The following is a 23,169-nucleotide window of genomic DNA, read 5'->3' on the forward strand; positions in this document are numbered from 1 at the left end:
AGCGGGCTCTGGTGGCGGCGCGAGAGAGCTGCATCCTGGGGGAGGATAATATAATCCTGTGGGCCACACTGAGACCATGTGACGAGGACAGTAGCGTGGAATACCACTCAAATTCATTCGGACTGGTTTAATGGAGAAAACGCGTGATTTGAAACGAGATTGGCCTCATTACAGTACTACTTACACAGAACTACTACTGCTATTATACGGAATTGTCCGTATTATTATTAGGCCTACTACTACTACTACTAATACTACTACTATTATTATTATTATTATTATTATTATTATTATTATTATTATTATTATTGTTATTATTATAAATGACTTAATTATTAGTAGCCTAGTATTATTTTATTACATTATTTATTTATTATCATTACATAATAAATTAGCTTTATTTTTCGGCTATATATTAAAAAGTATGTTTATATTATGGGAATGTTGGCGTCTGAAAAGTATGTCCAACCATATGCACTCAATACTTGGTTGGGGCTATTTGACTTGAAGTACTGGAAATGTACTTTTCAATGATATTCTAATGTATTGAGATGCACCTACAATTAAAAAAAAAATCATAATTGAAATCGAAAAAAGGAATAGGCTGAAGGCTTATTTTGCCAAGGAAACCCCCTAGAATATCAGCAATCATATATTGATGTTTATTTATTTACGATTTATTTATTTATATTTATTTTATATTTCCCTCTCCCTTGGTGCTGCTTTTCCCTCTGGGGATCAGTGAAGGCTTAACTTATTTTATTTTGATTTATTATATTATATTATATTATATTTTTATTCTATCTTATCTTATGTAATTATAAGTAGTAGCCCTGTAGTAGCACCGTAGTATTTCCCCCATGTATATGCTTTTTGGATTATCGGCTGGAAATTGACATAAAACCGGATTAAAAAGCATGTCGCGTCAATATCATGCTTCTTTTAAAAATATATTTTAATGAGACCACAGTTAGGCTATCTGTATCTTCTCTGTCACAAAAGGCCGAGGTTACATATGACTAATTTTTAAACCAATATCCCACAATCTGTATTAGTGTGTTACCCATGCGTACATTGAACGTGGCATAACCTGAAAAGTAAACATAATACCCCTGACCTTGGGAACTGTAAATATTTGCAAGGTTATCGGCTTGTCATAACCCATCGCCAAGGCAAACAAAGGCTATTCTGGCTGTATTCCCAGTCTCTCATAGAGGCTGTATTTACTGCAAACACTTTTAAAATAACAACCCAATCAAGGTTTCACGTCGATGATTCAACACTGATTAAAGACACTGCGTGCATTTTAATTTACTTACATCACTTTAAAATACATGTTATATATTATATGTTATAATATTTTGTTTTTGTTTTCTGCACAGTTTATATTACGGCGTTAATTGGTGTGCTTAGCAGCAGGCCGGCCTGTCCTAAATTGGGGAAGTTTTTAGTTTGTCTGAGGTAAACATCCCTCCCTTGTGACCCGGAAATGGGAAACACTGACAGATAAATAAAAGCAGCCATTTGTTCATTCCTTTCCCCCGTGTTGTTGAAGTAAACACACGCACACACACACACACACACACACACACACACACACACACACACACACACACACACACACACACACACACACACACACACACACGGGGGTATAGTGTGGTGCTGCAGCTATGCGATCTTCGCTCCGTGCGCATGCGCGGCAGTCTCCTCCATGACGTGCCTGGCTCAAGCCTGTCTGCTGACCTCGCGCTGACTCCTTCTCGTGCATTATTCATGAGGTGTGGCCGCGCGGTTCACCCCTATCAGTATGCAAAAGACATTAAGGCCCGCAAATGCCGATTTAAACGCAAAGCAATCACATGAAAGAAGGAAAATAGTTTAGGGCGCACGCGCGCGTGTGTGATTATAGAGGACAGGGAATAGGTTATCTGATTTTTATTAATAGACTTGGCTTCACACTATCCCCCGCCTATAGCTCAGAGCCACAGAATGGGCTTCTGTGTGAATCCATCCCTAAATTCGCAGCAAACAGCTGGGCTTTCACCAAATCTCTCCAAATGATCAAATCAAGTGTTACACGCCAGTGGCTTGTGTAAAAACACACACAGGACCTTCCCATGCCCGGGTCATCCACCTCTCTCATGCCCTGCCAATAAACCCACTAAACACAACAAAACACACCCACTGCCTCCAACACAAAGCCTGCGCCTCGCTCACACACACACACACACACACACACACACACACACACACACACACACACACACAGAGAGACAAACAAACACACCTTTGCAATGCAATGAAAAAAAGGGCCGCTCTAGTCGCATTAGTTACTCACCCCACTCATCATCACCAGCACACAGACTGTAAAGCCCAACTCAGCGCCTTGTGACAGCCTCGACAGGTTCAAAGGAGAAGCAAGTCCGTACACATAATACACATAATACACATAATACACAGAATGCAGGCTGGAGCTGCCCTGTGTACATAAACGGGAAACAGATGACACAAAGGGACCCACACAGAGCCGCTGCTGCAGCTCCCCATGTCACAGCCTCTCTCACTTATCCCGGCAAGAAAGGGGACTACATACGTGTCACGCGTGTCATGTCCCGTTCCTGTGAGTGTGTGTGTGTGTGTGTGTGTGTGTGTGTGTGTGCGCGCGCGCGCGCGCACACGCGTGTGTGTTTGTTGAGAGGCCTGGGATTTGCAGGGGTTGGAGGGGCAAAGCGGGGTTAGCTGGTGCTGCTGGGGGTGTTCCTGTATCATCATTAAAAGGAGGAAGTTGATGAAAAATGAAATGTGGAGTTTTTTCGCCTTCCTGTTTACTGAACTGAAACTTCCTCAAGGACCCAGGCCCTCTACTGAAACACACACACACACACACACACACACACACACACACACACACACCAGAATATGTGGTTGGGGGTTTCAACCGTTATCTCACACCGGATATTCAAAAATCATTTTTGTCGTTGGCGAGGAGGCTGCATAAGACAAAACCAAAAAAAACTCACTGAACTTAGCGTGCGAGATTTATTACTACTACTACTACTACTACTACTACCACTATCATTATTATTATTATTATTATTATTATTATTATTATTATTACTGGTTGTTTTTTTTTAAATAGAAAATGTCATATTTACAGCTTACGAATAGGTCAAACTTTAAGATAATATTTCACATAAAAAAGAAAAAGAAAAATACAATTTAAATTAATAAAATGCCTATGATTTAAGATCATAGCATATCTAACTCGATTAGTTAAATATATAGCCTGAAAAGGAATTTAGTTTATATATGAAGCTTGTCAGAAATCATTGTGAGGTCATGCAGCGCCAGGAATCCCCAGACTGAAAATGCATTGGTGCAGCCTGGCTTCATGCGTATAAAGAGAAGATAATAAATGAGAGTTTGAGAGCAGAGAGGGACTTCCGAGTGCAAAAGCCTCCTCTCTTATTAGCGGGTGCAGAGGATCCCGGATTAACTATGTGGTCGTCTGGAGGAGAAGCACTCTATCAGTACTGTAAGAACAGGGTCAGGTTATGGTTAAATTCTCAGAGAGAGACAGAGAGAGAGTAATTACAGAAAAATAGTTCACTTAAGAAAGTTATACAAACTGGATAAAAACAAGATACATCTGAATGGCAGAAAAAAAATTCTGATAAAATAAAATACCCACATTGTGACAATAGAATCCTGCTAAAAGTACTATTCGAGGAGGGGGGGACAATTAAAGTGCACTGTCTTTTCCCGGAGCTTTTAGTCGCACGGCCTTCCTCAGCGGAGTGAGTGGCTCCTACGCTAAATTTTAAAAAAATTACATTTTGCTGCCAGATTAATCCAAAAGAAGTAAAAGATAGGGCGACATGTTTGTGATTTTAGTGAGCATGTTGTCAGTGCTGGTTTGCATCCACTTCTCCACACTTGGTATTAGTGGGCTTCCTCTGGGCGCCGTGTTGCGGCTGGCCTTATTAACACTAAATGAGAACTATCAATTTGATTCTGTTATTGTGACGTAGCTTGTTTCATTACCGCCGGAGATTGGCTGCTAACTATTTACGGGGAGCGCGTGACGCTGCGGTGATTGAATGTTTTTTTAAAAGTTTGAAACTGTGCTCGGTATATACCGAAATATGAGCATCCGCTGTGACACGAGACATTAAACAATTTACATGATGGATCTGAGCAATAAGAAGCGAGCGTGCGCGAGGAGAGCACGGTGCCGCGTGACTGGTAGCCCGGCTGTTTGACAGCTGGAGTCCCGCTGCAGACATCAGAGGAACCAGTGAGGAGGACTAATAAAGATATACAGGGTCAGTGGAGTACTGTTTACACCTCCACCTTCTTCCCTGTTAGTCATAACAACTTCTTTATTATTTTATTATAAAATGATATTATAAATGTAGCCTACAATAAACGCCTTGTATTAGTCCAATAATCAGCTTTTCCAGGTGTGCCCAATTGTTTTTAATATAAAAATGTAAATTAGGTGTCTAGTTTTTAAAAATAATTTTCTAAATAAAACAGAAATCCTTCCCTGTAAACATGAGAAGGCTATTCTTGTTGATTTTAAGCGGATATTTCATATAATTTAATCATAGAAGTCAATTAGAAGAGTTTGTGTGTCTCCGTGGCCTCATTAGTTCTACTTCCATCAATATTTAATGCTGTTAAATCAACCTGGTTTGGTCCATGTTGTGTAATTCTGTATGTGGGGGTTAAACCTGACTTGAAACTGGATCATTTATTAGCGATCAATGAATGGTGTCGCTATTCTTTAAATTTGAATGTTAATCAGGTTCAATTCCTACTTAACAAAGATAAATTGGTTTTAATAGTTTGCAGAGTTTGCTTCTCAATACATTACATAGCTGTCTTCCTCTAACACACACTTATACTAATACTTAATTGGAGAGTTGGCCTTCAGATACAAAATGTACGTAGCACTTGATTTAAAAGCCTATCAGGCAGCAAAATATTTAAAATGATGCATTAGGTAGGTTTCCCCTATATTCGATTAATTTAATTAAAAAAAATATATAGGTATGGAGTTGATTCGAAAGCTCTAGCGTCTGGTAGCATTTTTATTTGCTTTTTTTCAACAAAAACAGCTTATACATACAACTACATACAGTTATACTGTGTGTGTGTGTGTGTGTGTGTGTGTGTGTGTGTGTGTGTGTGTGTGTGTCAAAGGCTACAACAGGCCAGAGCTCTGGTGTAAAATAGCCTTGAAGGACTCTGATGGTGAGCCTTGGGAATGTTTGTGTCCACGACACTTTTTTACTCACACCCATCCTGCCTGGAAAATACAAGGGCGGGGGACGGACAAAGATTTTCTTGTATCCAAGGACGCACATTACTACACGTTCTGTGTGTGCGCGTGTGTTTTTTGTGTCCTTGGCCATTTACTTTTTTGTACACGCGGGCTTTTCAACTCTTAATCCGTTATTACGCACACAATCGCCGTGCGTAAAAGTGACAAAAGAAACTTACAGTGACATGAAACATCTCCACTCTCCAAAAAGTGCAATAAAAGCCATCAGGGAGGAAATGTGAATTCACATGACAAATCTTTCTCATATTTCTCCATGATTCAGACCAGTTCTCCACCTACAAAAATCACGGAAACAACATATGTTCATCAGCCTTTCATTCATCCTGCATTGTTAAGGCACTCCAACAAACCATATTAAACATTCTAGAAGGAACAACCTCGGGATTAAAACTGAGATTTGTCTTTATGCAGTACAATGTTTTCCATTTATTTTATGTTTGTGTTAAACACACACATAAACATTGACTGTACGGATATTAACCTCTCTGTGCTGCAAGCCTCCTCTACTCCGAAACAGTCTCCTGTGGGCCTGTGCGCCAACATTACGCACACACTAAAACGCAAACACGCATGGGACTACAGAAAAGTACACGTGCACACGCATTATTTCACTCATCTGTGACGCCACCACCGTCGCGCGGTAAGGACCAGCCATAACACCGAATCTCAAATACACCGGAGCTTCGTGGCACTCCGCGCACGCGTTAATACAGCAGCGCTACATGAGTGGGTGACATGGTAATTACCCAGGGCTCTCTCTTTGCCCCCCGGCCCCTCCCCGTTCCACACTGCCCCCCCACTCACACACAGCCTTCAAACACTCGGCTACTCACTGTGCGTCCTGGCTGCTTCCCTCCACCGGGTTTTCTCCGCGTCCAGAGCGGCACAGAGCAGCTCTCCGGGCTCGGCGTGTGAACCGGAGCAGGAGCAGCGGCCGGTAGTAGTGGTCTGCTCTCTCTCTCTCCCTCACACACACATACACACACACCACCCTCCCTCGCGCTCTGTCTCTACTTTACTGACCCCTTTAGGATCCCCGCGAAGCCGTTAAACCGTCACTTGCTTTCAAGAATGTGAAATATATAGTACATTGTCAACTCCCCAAAACCATAAAACTAACTTTATGGACCCCACGTGACCAGAGAAGAGCCAGTGAGAGGTATCAGTCTGAGGCCAGGCCTGATCTTTACGATCCAACTTGGAGATAAAAACCTTCATCCGTTTGACATGTAAATGTCAAAGCTACTTTCTTTTTTATAGTCTGGCCCAAAGCAGAAGGAGGTTAGCTTAAAAAAAAACTATATCTCAACACATATACACACAGGGAGGAGGGTAGCGGTTGTGTCCAGATGAGGCTCGGAGCAGGACCTCGCCCCCCTCCACCTCCCCTCCATCCGCACAGAAATAGAGCCGTGTATGAGGGAAGCTGAAGCAGCATCAGTCGGTGAGTTTAAAAGTTCAGTTGCTTGTTTACAGTTGGACATCGGGAGAAGGTAACCTAATTTGGCCGGGAGTGGCCTCCGCTAGGACGGAAAGGGAGGCCGTTTAGAGAAAAGTGACCAATTTGTCCAACGCGGGTAGTTTGTTGTCTTGTCAGACTCAGTGGGCAGCAGGGATGAAAATTGGCCCGTGTGCGTCTGTTCTTTGTGCATGTGTGCGTTTTATGCAGCTTGTTAAGTGATTGGTGAGCATGGATGTGATGCTGCTAAGGTCTAGGAGGCTGTCGCCTTGGAGATGTGGTCAGGGTTAAAATGTGGCCTGGAAGCAGACCACAGATAAAAATGTGTTGACTGATTTGGAATTTTGAATTTATCAGGATCAGACAGGTGGTGGAAGCTCGAAATGTACATAAGTAAGAAAGTCCGTTTTTTTAATTATTCAAGACCCACGTAGGGCTTAGTTTCACTTTCCTAGGCTATTTCTCCTATGATTTGACATTCGGATCTCAGAGTTTGCCAGTCGACAGATTTACACATGAAATATATATATTATTAACAATTAATTCAGAACGGCAACAATAGCGCAAATATTTCCAATTGATTTTTCTAAACCAGCATTAGAATGAGGGCCCGAACACTCCTAAAACCTAAATGTCATGGTCTTCAACCTCACTGAAGCCAGTTTTGCGGCAGTTTGATGCACGAGTAGCTGCTTCAGTCTGTCTGGCTTTGATGAGTATGCGGAACTTTATTGTTGTTGTTGTTTTTTTTACTCCAAGTTACAAACAAATACAAAAAGCTCATTGGCAGAAAGCTTACAGGCCGTAAGGGACGGTAGCCATTTCTCTTACATGCGCACACACACACACTCTCTCTCACACCAAACAAACACGTGAGCGCGCACACGCTCTCAAACACACGCACACACTTATGCAACTCCAAATAGCCAACTGGTCACATTTAAAAATGTCAATATATATCTATATACATCCCTTCTGAAACATGTATCCAATAATTACAATAATAATAACAATATCATACAGTTACACTTTTTTTTGAATAGTAGAGCTATACACAACATTATGGATGGGTAGGGAGTTTGTTTTCTCTCACACACACACACACACACACACACACACCTCCTCTGCTTCCTAAAAAAGAAGGTGCAGATGACAAGTAGCTGACAGAGATAGAGAAAGTGAGAGGGGACTCAAACTAGTATACTATACACGTTATTGGCTGTAAACAACTTACAATAAGAGCTCACATGCTTACATTTCTCGAAAGCACATTGTCAATTATAAAACATCGCACTTGACACATATTAGACGATATTAAGACATTAAACAACAAGTAGGTAGCAAGGTTGTAAGGTAGGACATATAGGTAGAAACGTAGTTAGGTAGCATTATTCATCCTTTCCTTATTTTCGAGGAACTCCTCTGCTCCGGACAGCTTTTTTTTTTTTTTTTTTAAAAAAACGACGACGACATACAAGAACACAAATTTTTGTTTTCTTTACAAGAGCAAGTACCACAGTTTTTTTTACGTTGCCCTAAAACACCAAATACCAACATGCCGACCAAAGGAAAAGTGCTGCGCTGCTGTACAGTACTCAGTTGATAAGAAGAAGTGTTTTCAAATCTAGGTTTTTTTGGAATCTGTTTGTACACATTTCTCTTCATCACCGTCTTCTTTTGCTCCATTTTCTGCTGGCTTCTTCTGATGTTTTTCTTCAAGTTTTCTTTCTTTTTTCCCCCCAACTCTGTCTCTCTTTTCCCACCTTGGGGGAAGCCTGTACATTAACAATTCCAAAGAGATGGAAGTTTCTTTTTGAATTTCAACATTTCTAGGGTTGGAAGGCGCTGCCGGCAGTGGCGAGGCTCATGCTTTTCAGTTTGTTGTCCTTCTTCCACTTCATCCTCCGGTTCTGGAACCAGATCTTGATCTGCCGCTCCGTGAGGCAGAGCGCGTGCGCGATCTCGATACGTCGCCGCCGCGTGAGGTACCGGTTGAAGTGAAACTCCTTCTCCAGCTCGAGCGTCTGGTAGCGGGTGTAAGCCGTCCGCGCCCGTTTCCCGTCCGGGCCTGTCATATCTGAGGGTGTGGAGCGAACAAAAGGCTGTTAGGGACGTGACTGCAGCTATCAACATGTGACATGAACGGGTTATCACTTAGAGATGCACAGTAACAATGGGTGGACAAAATACCATGAACACCTAATACACAGTAGTATAAAAAACCCAGAGAAATACTATTGGATCAACAAATCTGTCACGGAGTGTCACAGATGTGCTTTTTTGCAGGTTTGTTCAATTGGAATCTAGTATAATGAAGCCACAGGTGTTGATATTGTGTCCAATCCCCTGTGCACCCGCCACCACACACACACACACACACACACACACACACACACACACACACACACACACACACACACACAGATACACAAACACACGTATGTTTCACAGAGTTTTATCGGAATAAACGTGCGTAAAGACGCAACAATGGTGAGTAAAATCGTTGCTTTATTCTGACAGCAGTCATTTTTACCCCACATCCTCCGTTAAAAAAAGCTTTTATTTGTCACATTGCTGTTTTCTTTTTTAACCACCCCTATTCACCATCACCCTCTCTATCCCCCCTTTTGACTCCTTCTCGCTCCCTTCGGGATTTTATTGCCCCGTCCTTTGCCTCACCTCCCTAATAAAGTTCCCACACGTAATAAAGCTTCACTTTTCAAAGGAGCAACAACCTCCAAAGCCTTCCTGGCCTCTCTTTCTTTTTTCTCCCTCCTTTTTTCTTTTCCCACCCGGCTCTGTCTGCGCTCCTCAGCCTGTTGGGCTTTGCTGCCCGGCTTGCCTCTCCCCTGACAGATTTATGATGCTTTTGTGGAATTTCCTAAAATAAAAAGAGGGAGAAAATACAGAGAGGGAACCATCCGGCGTCCCTATCCTCTCCAGGAGGGAAATGCAAAACGAATTGCACCCTGATGCACTGAAAAAACACCCTAATACACCACTTCAGCTGTTTAATCTGAGAGTGGCCAGCTGCTCTGTCCAGTAAGTTTGAGATTTTCGAATAGATACAAAAAACATTCTGAAATGCTAAAAGAAATATAAAACAGACACTGTGTCTGTGTGACGTTCAGACAGCTCGCTGACTGATTTCTGACACTCGTGAAAATAATAATTTGACGCAGAGGAAAAAACGCTTCGTGGGGTGCAGGCAAAAACGAAGAACCGTGGCTAAATATGTTTCTGTTCACAAGCAACCAGTTTACAAGTCAAATCAAAGCAACAATAAGTCTGCTCAAGCTTATGTGTGTATGCAAAGAGGCACAGAGCACCGTGGCTCCCCATGTAGTTTCAACAAGCACTAAACTGTCACCAACCCCATGTGTCCAAACATATCTATTGAGCCTGCTTTATGAATATTATACAGGGCTAATAAGCTGTAAACACAAGAGCAGCGTGTACCATGGCTAATGTGCAGTTTTCTCATCCAGGGGAATATCTGTGGTGGCTGAGAGTCGCTGCCCGTCGTGCTGCCAGCGGCGGATCCCGCCGGGCCGCCCTCTTGCCTCTGCCCGGGCTGCGGGTGTCCGGTCCTGGGCGTCGGGTTGCTGCCGTGGCTGGCGTCCCGGGTGTGTTGCTGCAACTCCTCGGTCTCTGGCGACTCGTCGTCCACGTCCGTGAAGCGCTGCGCCGTGCCGCCGCCGCCACCGCCGGAGGAAGAGGTGGAGGACAGGTTTGGAGAGCTGAGATTACCGCTTCCTGGTTGCTCCGAGCGGGGAGACGAACACTGGGCGCCCAGTTTGCTGTCTCCACTGCCGGTTGACAGGAGAGAATCTGCCGCAGAGGCGAGGGAGCAGCTGGACGGCTGTCTGAAGCCCGTCTCCGGGGCTGGCGAGCCGAAGCCCCGGGAGTCCCCGACGACCGAGCCACCACCGAAGTGTCCTCCGGTGTTGGCGGTGCCGCTGCTCCCCCCTCCCCGGTTGGTGACGGTCAGGTCCATGCCATTGTAGCTGTAGCCGTAAGAGCCCGTCGCATGGTGCATGTTGGCGGAGGAAGAGTCCCTGTACGTCCCGCCGTTCATTGCGCCGCTGCCGGCTCCATAATTTAGCAGTTGATAGTCGGGGCCATTTGGGTAGCGCCCCGAGAACGAGTTTACAAAGTAAGAGCTCATTTAGGTTGTTTTAGAGAGTTGCAGGCTTACAGCTGAGTACTAAGGGGCGCTTGATTTGTTAGATTTCTCTTGGTCGTTATAACGCGGGTACTTTCAACGATTTATGATGTATTAGTGAATTATGGCGTTGCACTGTACTTCGTTTTTAGCTATGTATGCGCCGTCCAAATATGGGGGTGGGGTGGTGTGTGTGAGTGTGTTGGATTGAGGTGTGTGTGTGTGTGCGTGTGTGTGTGTGTGTGTGCGATGGGGGAGGTGAGGGGTGAGGTGAGGGAGGAGAGAGAGAGAGACAGAGAGAAGAGGGAGGAGACGGTCACGTGCTTTTGTTGACCAGTCGTAAATTCTCGCCGATGACTTTGGAGAGGTAATTCATGCTCTGAGGTTTCTAATGATGAAGGGGTGGGCGGGGGATCTCTCTCTCTCTCTCTCTCTCTCTCTCTCTCTCTCTCTCTCTCTCTCTCTCTCTCTCTCTCTCTCTCTCTCTCTCTCTCTCTCCCTTTTATTCAGCTGTTGGAGGTGCCGGGGGTGAGCTCAGAGCGCCACCTACTGCAGACATTATTTATTGCACTGATTAAAAAGACCGAAATAGAATGAGAGGGAGAAAGTAGACAAGAGAAAATAAGAGTCGTAGAGAGTTGTTATTAAATTGTATCTCTCTCCCTCCTTCCCTCCCTCTCCTCTCCCCTCCTCCTGTGAGTGTGTGTCTCATCACATAGGCCTGCAGTGACCTTTGCTTAGGCTGGCCTACATAAAAAATAAAACGGAAAGAGATAAATACATAATAGTAATAAAATGGAAAATGGTAACATAAAAACGAACTGAAGAGATAAAAAAAACATAAATGTCGTGTCAGTCGCCACGAGTATGACTTAATATTTACTGCGTCAAATACGCACGACGTTACTGCGTCTTTACGCACTTCTATAGAATCATAACACTTGTGACGAGATACAGTGACAGTGTCAACGGCTCCTTTGTTCAAATGTCTTTTACAATATATTTATTCCGATCATCTACGTTGTATATAAAAAGTGGCCTCATCATATGTAACGACTTTATTTACTCATTTATTATTAATATTGACTTTGTTCCCTCTTTTGACTTGTCACAAATATTGTTACCGCACTATGTATAGGCCTACATCCTCCACAATGTAGATTTATTTTACTGTAGGGAAGCATGCGGACAATAGAGTCTAACTTTAAGTTTCAGCAAAATAACCACATACACTCACATATTCATTGCCACCAAGTCATCACTGAGAAGGAAAAGGCAGATTTAGACGACTACTGTGTGTAACCCCCCCCCCCCCCCACACACACACACACACACACACACGCACACACACACACACACACACACACACACACACACACACACACACACACACACTGCAGCCTCCCTTCCAGCTGCAGAGGAGGAATGTTAAACCTGATCTGTGACGTCCACATTGGATGGAAATCTGCTGATTTATGATTTGTTGATTCCCGGGTTGGGATGCATTTCAGCCAGGGTGCCTGTGTGTGTGTGTGTGTGTGTGTGTGTGTGTGTGTGTGTGTGTGTGTGTGTGTGTGTGTGTGTGTGTGTGTAACTTTGACACACACATTGTACATGCACACAGGCAGATGAAGTATTCCAGAGTTTTTTGTGCGAAATGATACAAATGAGTGCACTCTGTGGGGGGACTGTGTGTGTGCAGAAATGTGCTTGTGCATATGTGCCGTTTCAGACACTCAGCTGCTGTCAAACTGTGCATAGGCAAAAGAAAACCAGCAGTTGGAATGGAAATCATCTTGAATATCTCACAGTAACCAGGCAGAATAAAACAACTGCAACAGGCAGCAGCAGGGAGTACAAATGCACAAAACAGATATCATATTTATGATTTTTTTTGTTTTAAATCAGTGCTAAAATCAACCGGCTGTTGGCCTGAAAGCAGGCCAAAGAAGGCCTTGAAAGCACAGAACTCAAAGTGTGCCAGAAATGCCCTGTCAGTGCAGGGCCAGTGAGGAGGAGCCACTGATGTAGTTGGCACACACATCTGAACACACTCCCCTCGGTATATATAGATTGCCACCACACGGAAACCCACAGCTAGTTGCTCACTTTGGTCCAAACACATTCCACAGTTTCAGATAAGAGAGGTCAGTGGTGATGATTTTGTTTGGTTATCAAACACCATGTTCAATCTGCAGAGCATTGAACACTTGCTGGATTTTATTTCTGTGCCTTTTATATAAGTCATAATAACGTTTTTGGTGGTACTAACGTTTTGTTGCTCTGGTCAGGATTCAAGGTTTAAATTCCTCTTAGAACATGGTGCCCAATCTGGAGCCACACATCCTTAATCTGTTTCTGCTCTTATTGTTTATGGACAAAGTCATCCAATAGCAGATATTCTTTCATGTAATGTGAACACAATTTACTGTCATTTGTAGACTACTTAAATTCTCATTTCAAACTGCGTACAGATGTCAACATGCTGTTAAGTTGGCCCTGTTTTGGAGAATTTATATTTAAACTAAAGTTAAAAATGTTACAGATTTTGATTGCATAATTAACCAGCTTCTCACTCTTGCTGAATCAACATGCAGCCTAAACCAAAAGCTTCTTTTCAAAACTTCAGAAAACTGAATAGTTTGAGGCACAAGACCATAACTAGAGGATAGAAAGCTTAATCAAAATAAAGATCCATTCTATGCCGAAAATGTGCCACAGACATGTGTGCAGTTAGGTGTTGGTCTGTCTTGTAATTGATCCCTCTGAGTCAAAGAAAAAAAACATTTCCACTGTGTTAAACATAGAACATCTGCCCACATCCACTTCTCACAACAGCAGACATTCTCACAGTGGGAATTATACCAACACTGGCACCAAAGAACAAGCCATACAGTAACCAGACAACACACCAGATCAAATTCTTAACTTTTAACACCAGCTAATTGTTGGCGAGTCTAACTCTGTTTATGTCAGTCACTATCAAATCTCATTGAACTCAATTAAATCATAATAAATATATAGAGTCACTGCTCCTCTCACACACAGGCTGCTGAAATATTTTAGGCTATTTTCTCCATGAGCTATAAATGATTTACTGACAGCCCATGCCATTATTACCTTGGCAGCATGTTCTACGACTGGACGGGCTTTTATTGGCAGATTTAATATGCATACTGTATATAATCTGTAAATATAATCAGCACAACAAGTTACCATTCAGTATATGGTAACTTGTTGTGGTAATGGTAATAATTAGACCACCCTTTTTCTTCAATTTCTTGTTCATTTTAATGCCTGGTACAACTAAAGGTACACTTGTTTGGACAAATATAATGATAACAACAATTTAAGAGCTGATTTCTTGCCATTTCCCATGTTTTTTCTTGATGATTACCAAAATCATTATCAAGAAAACCATGGAAAATGGCTAGATATCAGCTCTTAAATTAAACTCTCATGAGCTATTTTTGTTGTTACCATTATATTTGTCCAAACAAACGTACCTTTAGTTGTACCAGGCATTAAAATGAACAAGAAATGGAAGAAAACAATGGTCTAATAATTTTCCACGACAGTATATGTATATGTTTTATGTGTCTAGAGATAAAGGTAGGAAAAAAAACGTTTAAATATTTTTCTAAGGTAGAAAAATGCGTTTTTGTGTTAATGTGCGCACATCACCGAAAGCCTCCTCTCTCCTGCAAAGAGCTGGAGAAACCCGGGTGCGCGCCGGTCATTCAGGGGACAAGCAGAGTTCAAAAGGTCTGGAGGACATTGTCCACTTTGTCTGGGTGAAGTGTGTGTGTATATGTGTGACGTGTCTGGCTGGTCAGCTCGAGGACAGGTCAACTTTCTCTCCCTCGGTCTGGTCATCAATTAGCTCTGCCCGCCATCAGCAGCAGCTCGCGCCCCTTGTCACTTTTCCTCCGGACAACCGCGTGCGTCCGCCTTGGCCCCTGGTCCCGCGCCGTAAATATGTGCGTGCATGATTCAAGTAAAGAGGGTAAAAGGTTTATGAGTCTTTATGCGCGGCTGTAAGCAGGCCACTAAATCATAAATTCTTTCTACTTCTCCGTGTTATTTTCACGAACTAAAATGTCACTGTTGTGTTTTAATTCATAAATAGATAATTTATCAACAGAAGAGTCTCTCCCAATATACATACTTTACATTTTATTGAACATTTCTGATAGATAGTATACGTAATTACTTGACAAAAACACTAACATAAACAAACAATGTAAAAATCCATAAAATATACACTTTCCTGAACGTTTTTAGGTAGTTTGGAGAATAACATCAGTAGGTTAACACTCCCACTCGCACGCCCACTCCTCGATATTGGAAAAGTAAAACACCTGGAAAGGTTCAATTACTCCCTTCCTTCCTCCTGATCCGCAATTATTTTCATTTTTCTTGCTTATTTCTATACAGTTTAAATATGAACACCATATGACATACATACAATTCTCAAATAGCTTCCTCCCCACGTTGTTGGGTGTCTGAGCGTGTCTTAATTGAAGGTATAATACACACAACACGTTTACAAAATAATATGAAAAAATAATCGGGGGGGTCGAGTCCTAAAGCTTCGAAACAAGTGCCTGACAGAAGGAAGTACATTTGACAAAAAAAAATCTAAGTAGAAGAAGAAGAAGTCAAGTGGGTTTCTTGGAATGCAACAAGAAATTGTGTTTTAACACAGTTTGTCACCCTTGGCTGGCGGTTTACTTATTTGCTGTATTTTTAAATACACTGTCCACCTCTCTCTCTGTCTTTTTAACTTCTTCTTTCTCCTTTTCTTTCCACAGTCTCAGGGTTCCTTCTCAAGAGTCTTTCACAAATTCAACAAAGACCACACAGGGAGGTTTCTTGAGGGATCCAAAAACTCCTCTCCTCCTCTCCTCCTCCTCTCGCCTGCTCAGGTAGGCCTAAACATTTCTTTTAAAAATTAATATTTGAATTAAATTAAATGTATAGGCTACTTTTCCCAGAGTTTTCACAGCCGACAAGCGACAATTTTTAGACGATAAGGGGAAGGAATTAACAGCATGTCTTTTCCTCAATCTTCCTCTTTCAATTTTTCACTCCGTCCGTTTCTCCTCTTCCTCTACACAGTTCACCGTGGTGGAGGAAGAGGAGGACGAAGAAGAAGAGGAGTTGATCAGCTTGTTCTCCTTCTTCCACTTCATCCTCCGGTTCTGGAACCAGATCTTGATCTGCCGCTCCGTGAGGCAGAGTGCGTGCGCGATCTCGATCCGCCGCCGCCGCGTGAGGTACCGGTTGAAGTGAAACTCCTTCTCCAGCTCGAGCGTCTGATAACGGGTGTACGTCTGCCGCCCGCGCCTCCCGGGGCTGCCGAAGGTCCCTAAGAGGAGATGAGAGACAGAGAGAGTTAACCACATGAAAAACACAGGATGTACCTGTGTGACACACACACACACACACACACACACACACACACACACACACCGTCTAATTCTCCTCTTCTTAATGCGTCTTGTTTTAATAGCTTCTATCCATCCTGTTCCCAACCTTGCAATTATGGAATAATAATAAAATTCATACATTTCTTCTTTTATCTATTATATTCAATGAAATGTTTAGTCCAGCCATACTGATGAGACAATTGTTTTATTGACGGCTGGAAATTATGATTTTTGGTTTCATGTGTGACAAAAATTAAACGCCGCAAAATTGAAAACAACCCATTTATTTATCTGATTGAGGGAATGCCGTTTTAATTTCGCTCCATGGTGAATAGCAGCATTCAGCAGAGAAGAAAGAAACACATTGTTACAGTTTTCCAGCCCTCACTATAATAATAGTAATAATATTTACAACGCCAGGCCTTAAAGTAAAAGCAATGACGATGATATTTCAGAGGGTATTCCCCTCAGTGAGGATCAGCTTCCATGGCTTGACTCTCCTCTGATCCTCACTAACAGTATTTTGGCCCCCGGTGGTAAACAAATCGCCATGTTGTCAGTTTAGCAGCTTCAGTTTCTGTATCGATCTGAAAAGGCAGAGCATGAGTGGAGAACTGTGCTGCTCAAGGCACATATTTAAATCTAAATATCCATAAATAAAAAGTCAGACAAACCGGATTATGGAGGAGCACTCAGGGCTTCTGTGCCACTCTGTTCTCTCTCCAGCTACCATTTACATCTTCAGCTGTCATTTATAGCCCGCGTTGCTTTTTATTCCTTATATATTTCTGTGCAGCGGAGCCGGTTTCCACCTCATCTGTCATAACTCGGAGTGTCCTGCAGGGCTTTGTACAACAGTAGCCCTGCATCATCCACCATTACTCACTATACTCTCAACAGGCCGCTTTTCTCTCTTAAACAAAGGCTCGAGTTTGCTGTACAGTGGCCCACAACGATCATTTCATACTTAAAGTTTAATTCACGCAACAGGGTAAAAGAGGACAGACTTATATGCTCATATGGAGAAGTCAAATAAATCATATTATTCCTCCTCTTTAAGCGGCCCTGTATGTCTCACTTTTTGCTCCGAATCTGGAGGCCTGATTACAAGTCTAATATTTAATGTGGTCGGTTCTGATCGGCGCACATAAGCAGTGCGAGGTTAACAGTACAGGCTGCATGTGAGATAACAGAAGAGAAGCTGCTTACAAAAAAAGAAAAGATGAAGAATAGCTGCAGGAGCTGTGACACCATTCTTCCTCTTATCAGATATAAAAAACTTTGTAAAAAAAATAAATAAAACTAGACCTTTGTTCGTGCTTAAATCGACCAGAAATAATGTGTTGTTTTTTTAAATAGTTGACTGACTAGTAGTCATTGCCTGCTTTAGCTTCCTCTCTGTCTATCTATCTTTCTATCTGTTCATTGTTTCCACCCACAGCACTCTCTGACAGGCTTTTCCTCTCTAACTTTCTTCCCCCTGCTCGGTAGCAGCTCCGGTCAGCAGGTCACATACAGTAACAGGAGCTCCAACCCAAACAAACCCGGTTTATGACGGACAATAAAATACCGAGCACATGACTGACTGACAGGCCAACAAACGGGGATCATAAAGCAGTTAGGAGGAGGAAAAGAGAAGAGAGAGAGACAGCAGAGGGACTGACAGAGGAAACAAACGTCAGTTTTATGACGGGGATCATAAAATATGCAGAAAGCAGCGAGAGGAAGTAGAAGACACTCACCGTTGCAAGAGTTCATCCGCTGCATCCACGGGTAAATGGGGGCTGAGGACTGTAGCTTGTCGTCCATCGTTTCACCGAACATCCCTTTCCCACTCAACCCTGCGCACTCCGCTTTACGGTGCATGCCGTCCTGGCTGAGCGCGAGCTGGTGCTCCTCCAGGCTGCACGGGTGCTCCTTGTCCCGGTAAAAGCTGGTGGCCGCCGCTGCAGCCGCTGCCGCCGCCGCTGTGGCGTAGTCGCAGGCACCGGCTCCGGTCGCGCCCCCTACACCGACCCCCGGCGCCGCCCGGTGCCCGCCGTAAGCTCCGTTGGCCGCCTGTTGGTAGTAGGTGGACGCCTGGTACGGTTTGTCCTGGTGCACGCCGCCGCCGCTCGTCCCGTACGCCACGGCCGCCGCGGCGGTGACAGCCGCTGCCCCCGAGTAGTGCCTGAGCGGGTGGTCGGCGGCGTATCCCGACGAGTAGAGTGGGATCTGACCCAGGAACGACTCCGCCGCCTGCCCGCCAGCACACGTTACCGGTAGCGTCACCGGGAAAGTGGAGTTGACAAAATAGGAACTCATCGGGAGAAAGTCGGGTAGGCGAAGGAAAAGAAGAGAAGAGAGGAGAAGAAGAGGAGAGGAGAGAGGGGAGGACAGGACAGGACAGGAGGGCACGAGACAAACACAACAACAACGTTCACGCGATGAAGACGAAGGAGGAGGAGTAGAAGGAGGCTAACGGCTAACGGCTAACGGTTCTCCCTCCCGTCCTCCTTCCTCTGCTTTCCCCTGCCTGCACTTTATGATTTGTTGTGTTTTATAGCCGACAGTCCGACGGGCTGCTGCTATCACTTAGTTTATCGCAGATTGGGAGGAGTGGGGTGAGGAGGGTGAGTGTGGGGTGGGGAGGGGAGGGGAGGGGGTATCTGGGTGGCTGAGTGCCAGTGTGGGACAGAGAGAGAGAGAGAGAGAGAGAGAGAGAGAGAGAGAGAGGGAGGGGGGAGTGCATGTGTGTGTTTGTGTGTGGAGAAGACGGGATGGGGTGAGGAGGGGTATAAAGGGGGAGGCAGAGACCAGCTGACCTCACACTGACCAATGGGAAGCTTCCGTGCCTGGCATTCGTTCACCCCTTTTCCTTTCGCTGGAGAGAGGAAGAAGAGGAGGAAGAGAAGGGGGGAGGGGGGGGGGGGGCTCTCCCCACCTCCCTCCTTTCCTACTTCCCTTCTTCAATCTCCCACTCCCACTCTTTCTTTCTCTCTTTCCAATTCTCATTCAATTTCTTTTTCTAATCTTCCTCCGGTTCCCGGTGAGATTGCGCAATCACACCGGAATCCTCCGCGCGTTAAATTGATTTTTTCTCTCCCTGTGTGTCCTCCTCCGTCTGTTGTTGGACCCATAAAACCCTGCAGCTCACCCACACGCGCGCGCGCCCCTTCCTGAGGAGAGGGATGCTGCTGCACCACCAGAGGCAACTGGGTAATAAAACATATTCCCGGCGCTTTGCTGTTAATACCGACCGTATTAAAATGAATTCGGCGCGCGTAAATCACAGCCGGTAGCGCGCACGAATCATGTGTGGTCCCGTGTGTGTGTGTGTGTGTGTGTGTGTGTGTGTGTGTGTGTGTGTGTATGTGCGTGCGTGCGTGCGTGCGCGCGCGCGAGACTGGGATTTGAGTTATCCTACAATATAATGTGGGCTATTCACGTCTGTAATTGAGGTGTTTGTACTTTTGTAATTGTTATATTTGGGTCGGTGGGTAGATTTATGCCCCCCATAAAGTGTGTGTGAGTGTGAGTGTGTGTGTGTGTGAGTGTGAGTGTGAGTGTGTGTGTCTGTCCTCCTCTTACCGAAGACTTTTCATCGCAGTTGTTTGCTGCATCGGTCCGACGAGTATTTGATTAATCTGGAAGAGATCTGATGGATGTTGATATTTTATTGATGAAAGATATTGATGTTCCAGTTGTAGGTTCGGTTTGATCAGTGTGTGCTATTAATTATTATTTTCTGCTTCTGTGAAACTGGTTAGGCTGTAATGGAAAAGGAGAAGTAGAAACAAATTTTCACAATTTATATTTCCTACCTTGATTAGATTCTAGCCTCGCGCCTGAAACTCTTTTCATATTCAGGTAAATTATTTCGAGTGTATCGCCGCATAGTCCTACAGCTAAATATTTATATTAATTACATATCAATAGGCTCGAAATGTTCCTGTTGAGGTATGGATACAACAAAAATATAAATGTTTTAAAATAATATGTAATTTAAAAAAAAGCTTAATATAATATAGCCTAATATATGTGTTAGAATAACTACTAACAAATATTGTATCCCATTTGACTATTTTATCTTAAACAACTAAACTACAAAAATAATAATAATTTGTATAGAGGCTATTTGAAGTTAAACGTTTTTGTAGCCCAATAAATAAAACCAAGGAATATAGAAACAGTGGAGCAGCATAAAAGCTCTAATGTACTTACATTAATCACACACACACACACACACACACACACACACACACACACACACACACACACACTCTCTCTCTCTCTCTCTCTCTCTCTCTCTCTCTCTCTCTCTCTCTCTCTCTCTCTCTCTCTCTCTCTCTTTCACACACACACACACACACACACACACACACACACACACACACACACACACACACACACACACACACACTATATACTTCGTAGTTTTGACTAACAAAATTATGAAGAAATTGCCTTCACTGTTCTGCACTTCTTTTTCTTATTTTAAAGAAACAAGGAAGAAAGCACAAGAAATTCTTTAGAATAAAATTACACATCTACGCCTGCTTTTCATTCGCACTTACAAGTGGAATATGTGTCGCTGAGGTCGTAAAATAACCGCAGCCATAAATAAATCTCTTTCTCTGTGTGTCTCTGTGTTTCTCCTACAGGCTCTGACTTGTCTGCATGGCCAAACTGCAGACAGTCCGACTGACAAATAGAGACAAAGACTCTATTTTTACTTTTACTTTACCCTCCCACCCGGTCCATTCCTCTCCATGTCCTCTCTCTTTTTAAAGTAACACTGTTCAGAGCAGGGGGCAGATAATAAGTTAAATGCTCGATTCTCGCTTTCTGTTATGGCATCTTTCTTTTTAACTTTCTTTTTTGACCTCCTTCTCACTCTCTCTCTCACTCTCTCTCTCTGCTCTCTCATGCTCTCCCTCTTTCTCTCTTTCTCTCTCTCGCTCTCTCTCTCTCTCCCCCTCTCCAGCAGGACGCTCCGTTTCCTCTCTGCTTTGTGGGAACGGGAAGCATCAGCATTGTGTTGGAGCTGACTGTGGTTTAATCATTAATGAGCACTAACAGTCAGGGCAGGACAGGCATGGCCTACAGCCCGGGACTCACACAGGACGGTAATACTATTATTACATACACAGCACATAGAACACAGGCTTTGGCATCATAAAGAAAATAATAACTTAGTGGTAGCCTGCTTTCTGACATATTTATAATGATCGTGTGCAGTAGATAGAGTCTAAGTCTGTAAACAACTAATACAATATGCTGAATTTATGAGTAAACTAATGAAAGGCTGTGTGCATCTTATACATGCTGCATTGTTTTGGATAATGTTCCAATAATCTTATGTGACAAAATGTATATCAGGAGCATACGTAAGCTAATAATTTCACTTTTGGGTTAATAATAATATAGCCTGCGACATATTTCAAGCTTTTTACCATTAAGTCTCACATTTTTGCATCTAATTCCATAATCGGACAACCAGGTGCAGCTAAATCAGTGAGACATAGAAATAAATAATAATTAAAAAAAACTAAATATTACATCAATAATAGTCAGCTGTACTGAAAATGAGTTGTAAGGGTCATGTGACTTATTGCTTCATTCGCAATAATTTGAGATTATGTCTGTGTCCATGGGACTGCCTTGAAATATTATTAATTCAGTGGCCTGTTCTATGCATGTATAGCTTATAAATTGTGATTTGTCTTTGCAGGTGTGTGGCAGTTTGGGAGAAGAGCGGCGGCAAACGGCACCAAACGGCAGAGCGACAGGGAGACTGCGGGTCGGAAACGGAGACTGGAAACTGTTTGGTAAAGGGAACATGGGGAGCGTGTCCGGTTGGAAACAGCAGTTCATGTGAGAGTGAAGGAAACATAAATGTTTAATAGAAAAATATATGGCTGTATATCTCAAAGTCAGACAGTCCGCATTCCCAGACCGTCAGTGCGTTGCGTTTATCTCACTTGCGCATTTACCAAATCCTCCTGTACATCAGCGCTTTGGACTCAAGTGAATCCTACTCCTTAATCCTTCACTGAAAAAGTTCTGTGTTTCTCTAAAGTTGGCCCCTTCTTGTGTTCAGAACATTCAACGTCCTACATTTAGTTTACCGGATTCTTAACAAAGAAAGAAAGAAAGAAAGTTGACTGACTTTTGTGAGGTAAGGCGACGGACATGTTGCTGTATAGGACTAAAATTCACCAACTTTTATTCACATTAATTGAAGAAATATCTTTTGGCAAAATGCGAGACTTAAAAAAATAGACATATAGATATATGTGTAGTAGTTATAATAATATAGAATTTTATAGAATTAATATAATTGTATAATTTGTTTTAAATAGGCTACAACTACTACTACTACTACTACTACTACTACTACTAATAGGCCTAATAATAATGATAATAATAATAATAATAATTAAACTATTACAATAGAATATTATAACGTCCATAATAAATTAAATACAATAGGTTAATAATGATACTAATAATCAAATTTAAATTAATTATTAAATTAATGAAATAATTATAATATAATAACATGCAGGCTATAATAGGCCTTATAATCATAAAATAATAATTGTTGTTCTTTTTATAATTATTTAATTATTATCATATTATTATTATAATTATTATAATTATTATTATTATTAGTGTTAGTAGTAGTATTAGTTTCCTATAATAGTAATAATTGTGTATGTTATAATAATTATTATGTTATTATTATGATTATGATTATGATTATCATAATGATTAT

General features: G+C 42.7%; 3 protein-coding genes across 4 annotated transcripts in view; all 3 read right to left on the reverse strand.

Moving 5' to 3' along the window:
• Positions 1 to 6,267, reverse strand: part of hoxb3a (homeobox B3a) — a 66,872-nt gene extending 60,605 nt beyond the window's left edge. The window contains exon 1 of one of the 2 annotated variants that reach the window (XM_059347728.1): positions 6,187 to 6,267. The gene's annotated coding sequence lies outside the window, so the exon portion shown is untranslated. Of the gene's footprint in view, positions 1 to 2,341; positions 2,471 to 6,186 lie in introns of those variants that run through there. The other variant, XM_059347726.1, reaches the window with a different exon arrangement.
• Positions 6,268 to 7,542: 1,275 nt separating this feature from the next.
• Positions 7,543 to 11,081, reverse strand: hoxb5a (homeobox B5a). The gene is made up of 2 exons (XM_059347747.1): positions 10,272 to 11,081; positions 7,543 to 8,889 (listed from the first exon to the last, which is right to left on the reverse strand). The coding sequence occupies exons 1-2, from the start codon at positions 10,978 to 10,980 to the stop codon at positions 8,642 to 8,644; spliced, it is 957 nt and encodes a 318-aa protein (XP_059203730.1). The 5' UTR covers positions 10,981 to 11,081; the 3' UTR covers positions 7,543 to 8,641.
• Positions 11,082 to 15,160: 4,079 nt separating this feature from the next.
• On the reverse strand, positions 15,161 to 18,994 carry hoxb6a (homeobox B6a). The gene is made up of 2 exons (XM_059347750.1): positions 18,152 to 18,994; positions 15,161 to 16,348 (listed from the first exon to the last, which is right to left on the reverse strand). Exons 1-2 carry the CDS (start codon positions 18,711 to 18,713, stop codon positions 16,065 to 16,067), a joined length of 846 nt encoding a protein of 281 aa, XP_059203733.1. The 5' UTR covers positions 18,714 to 18,994; the 3' UTR covers positions 15,161 to 16,064.
• Positions 18,995 to 23,169: the final 4,175 nt, after the last annotated feature.

This window comes from Centropristis striata, chromosome 13 (genome assembly GCF_030273125.1).
Source record: "Centropristis striata isolate RG_2023a ecotype Rhode Island chromosome 13, C.striata_1.0, whole genome shotgun sequence".
Lineage (NCBI taxonomy): Eukaryota > Metazoa > Chordata > Actinopteri > Perciformes > Serranidae > Centropristis > Centropristis striata.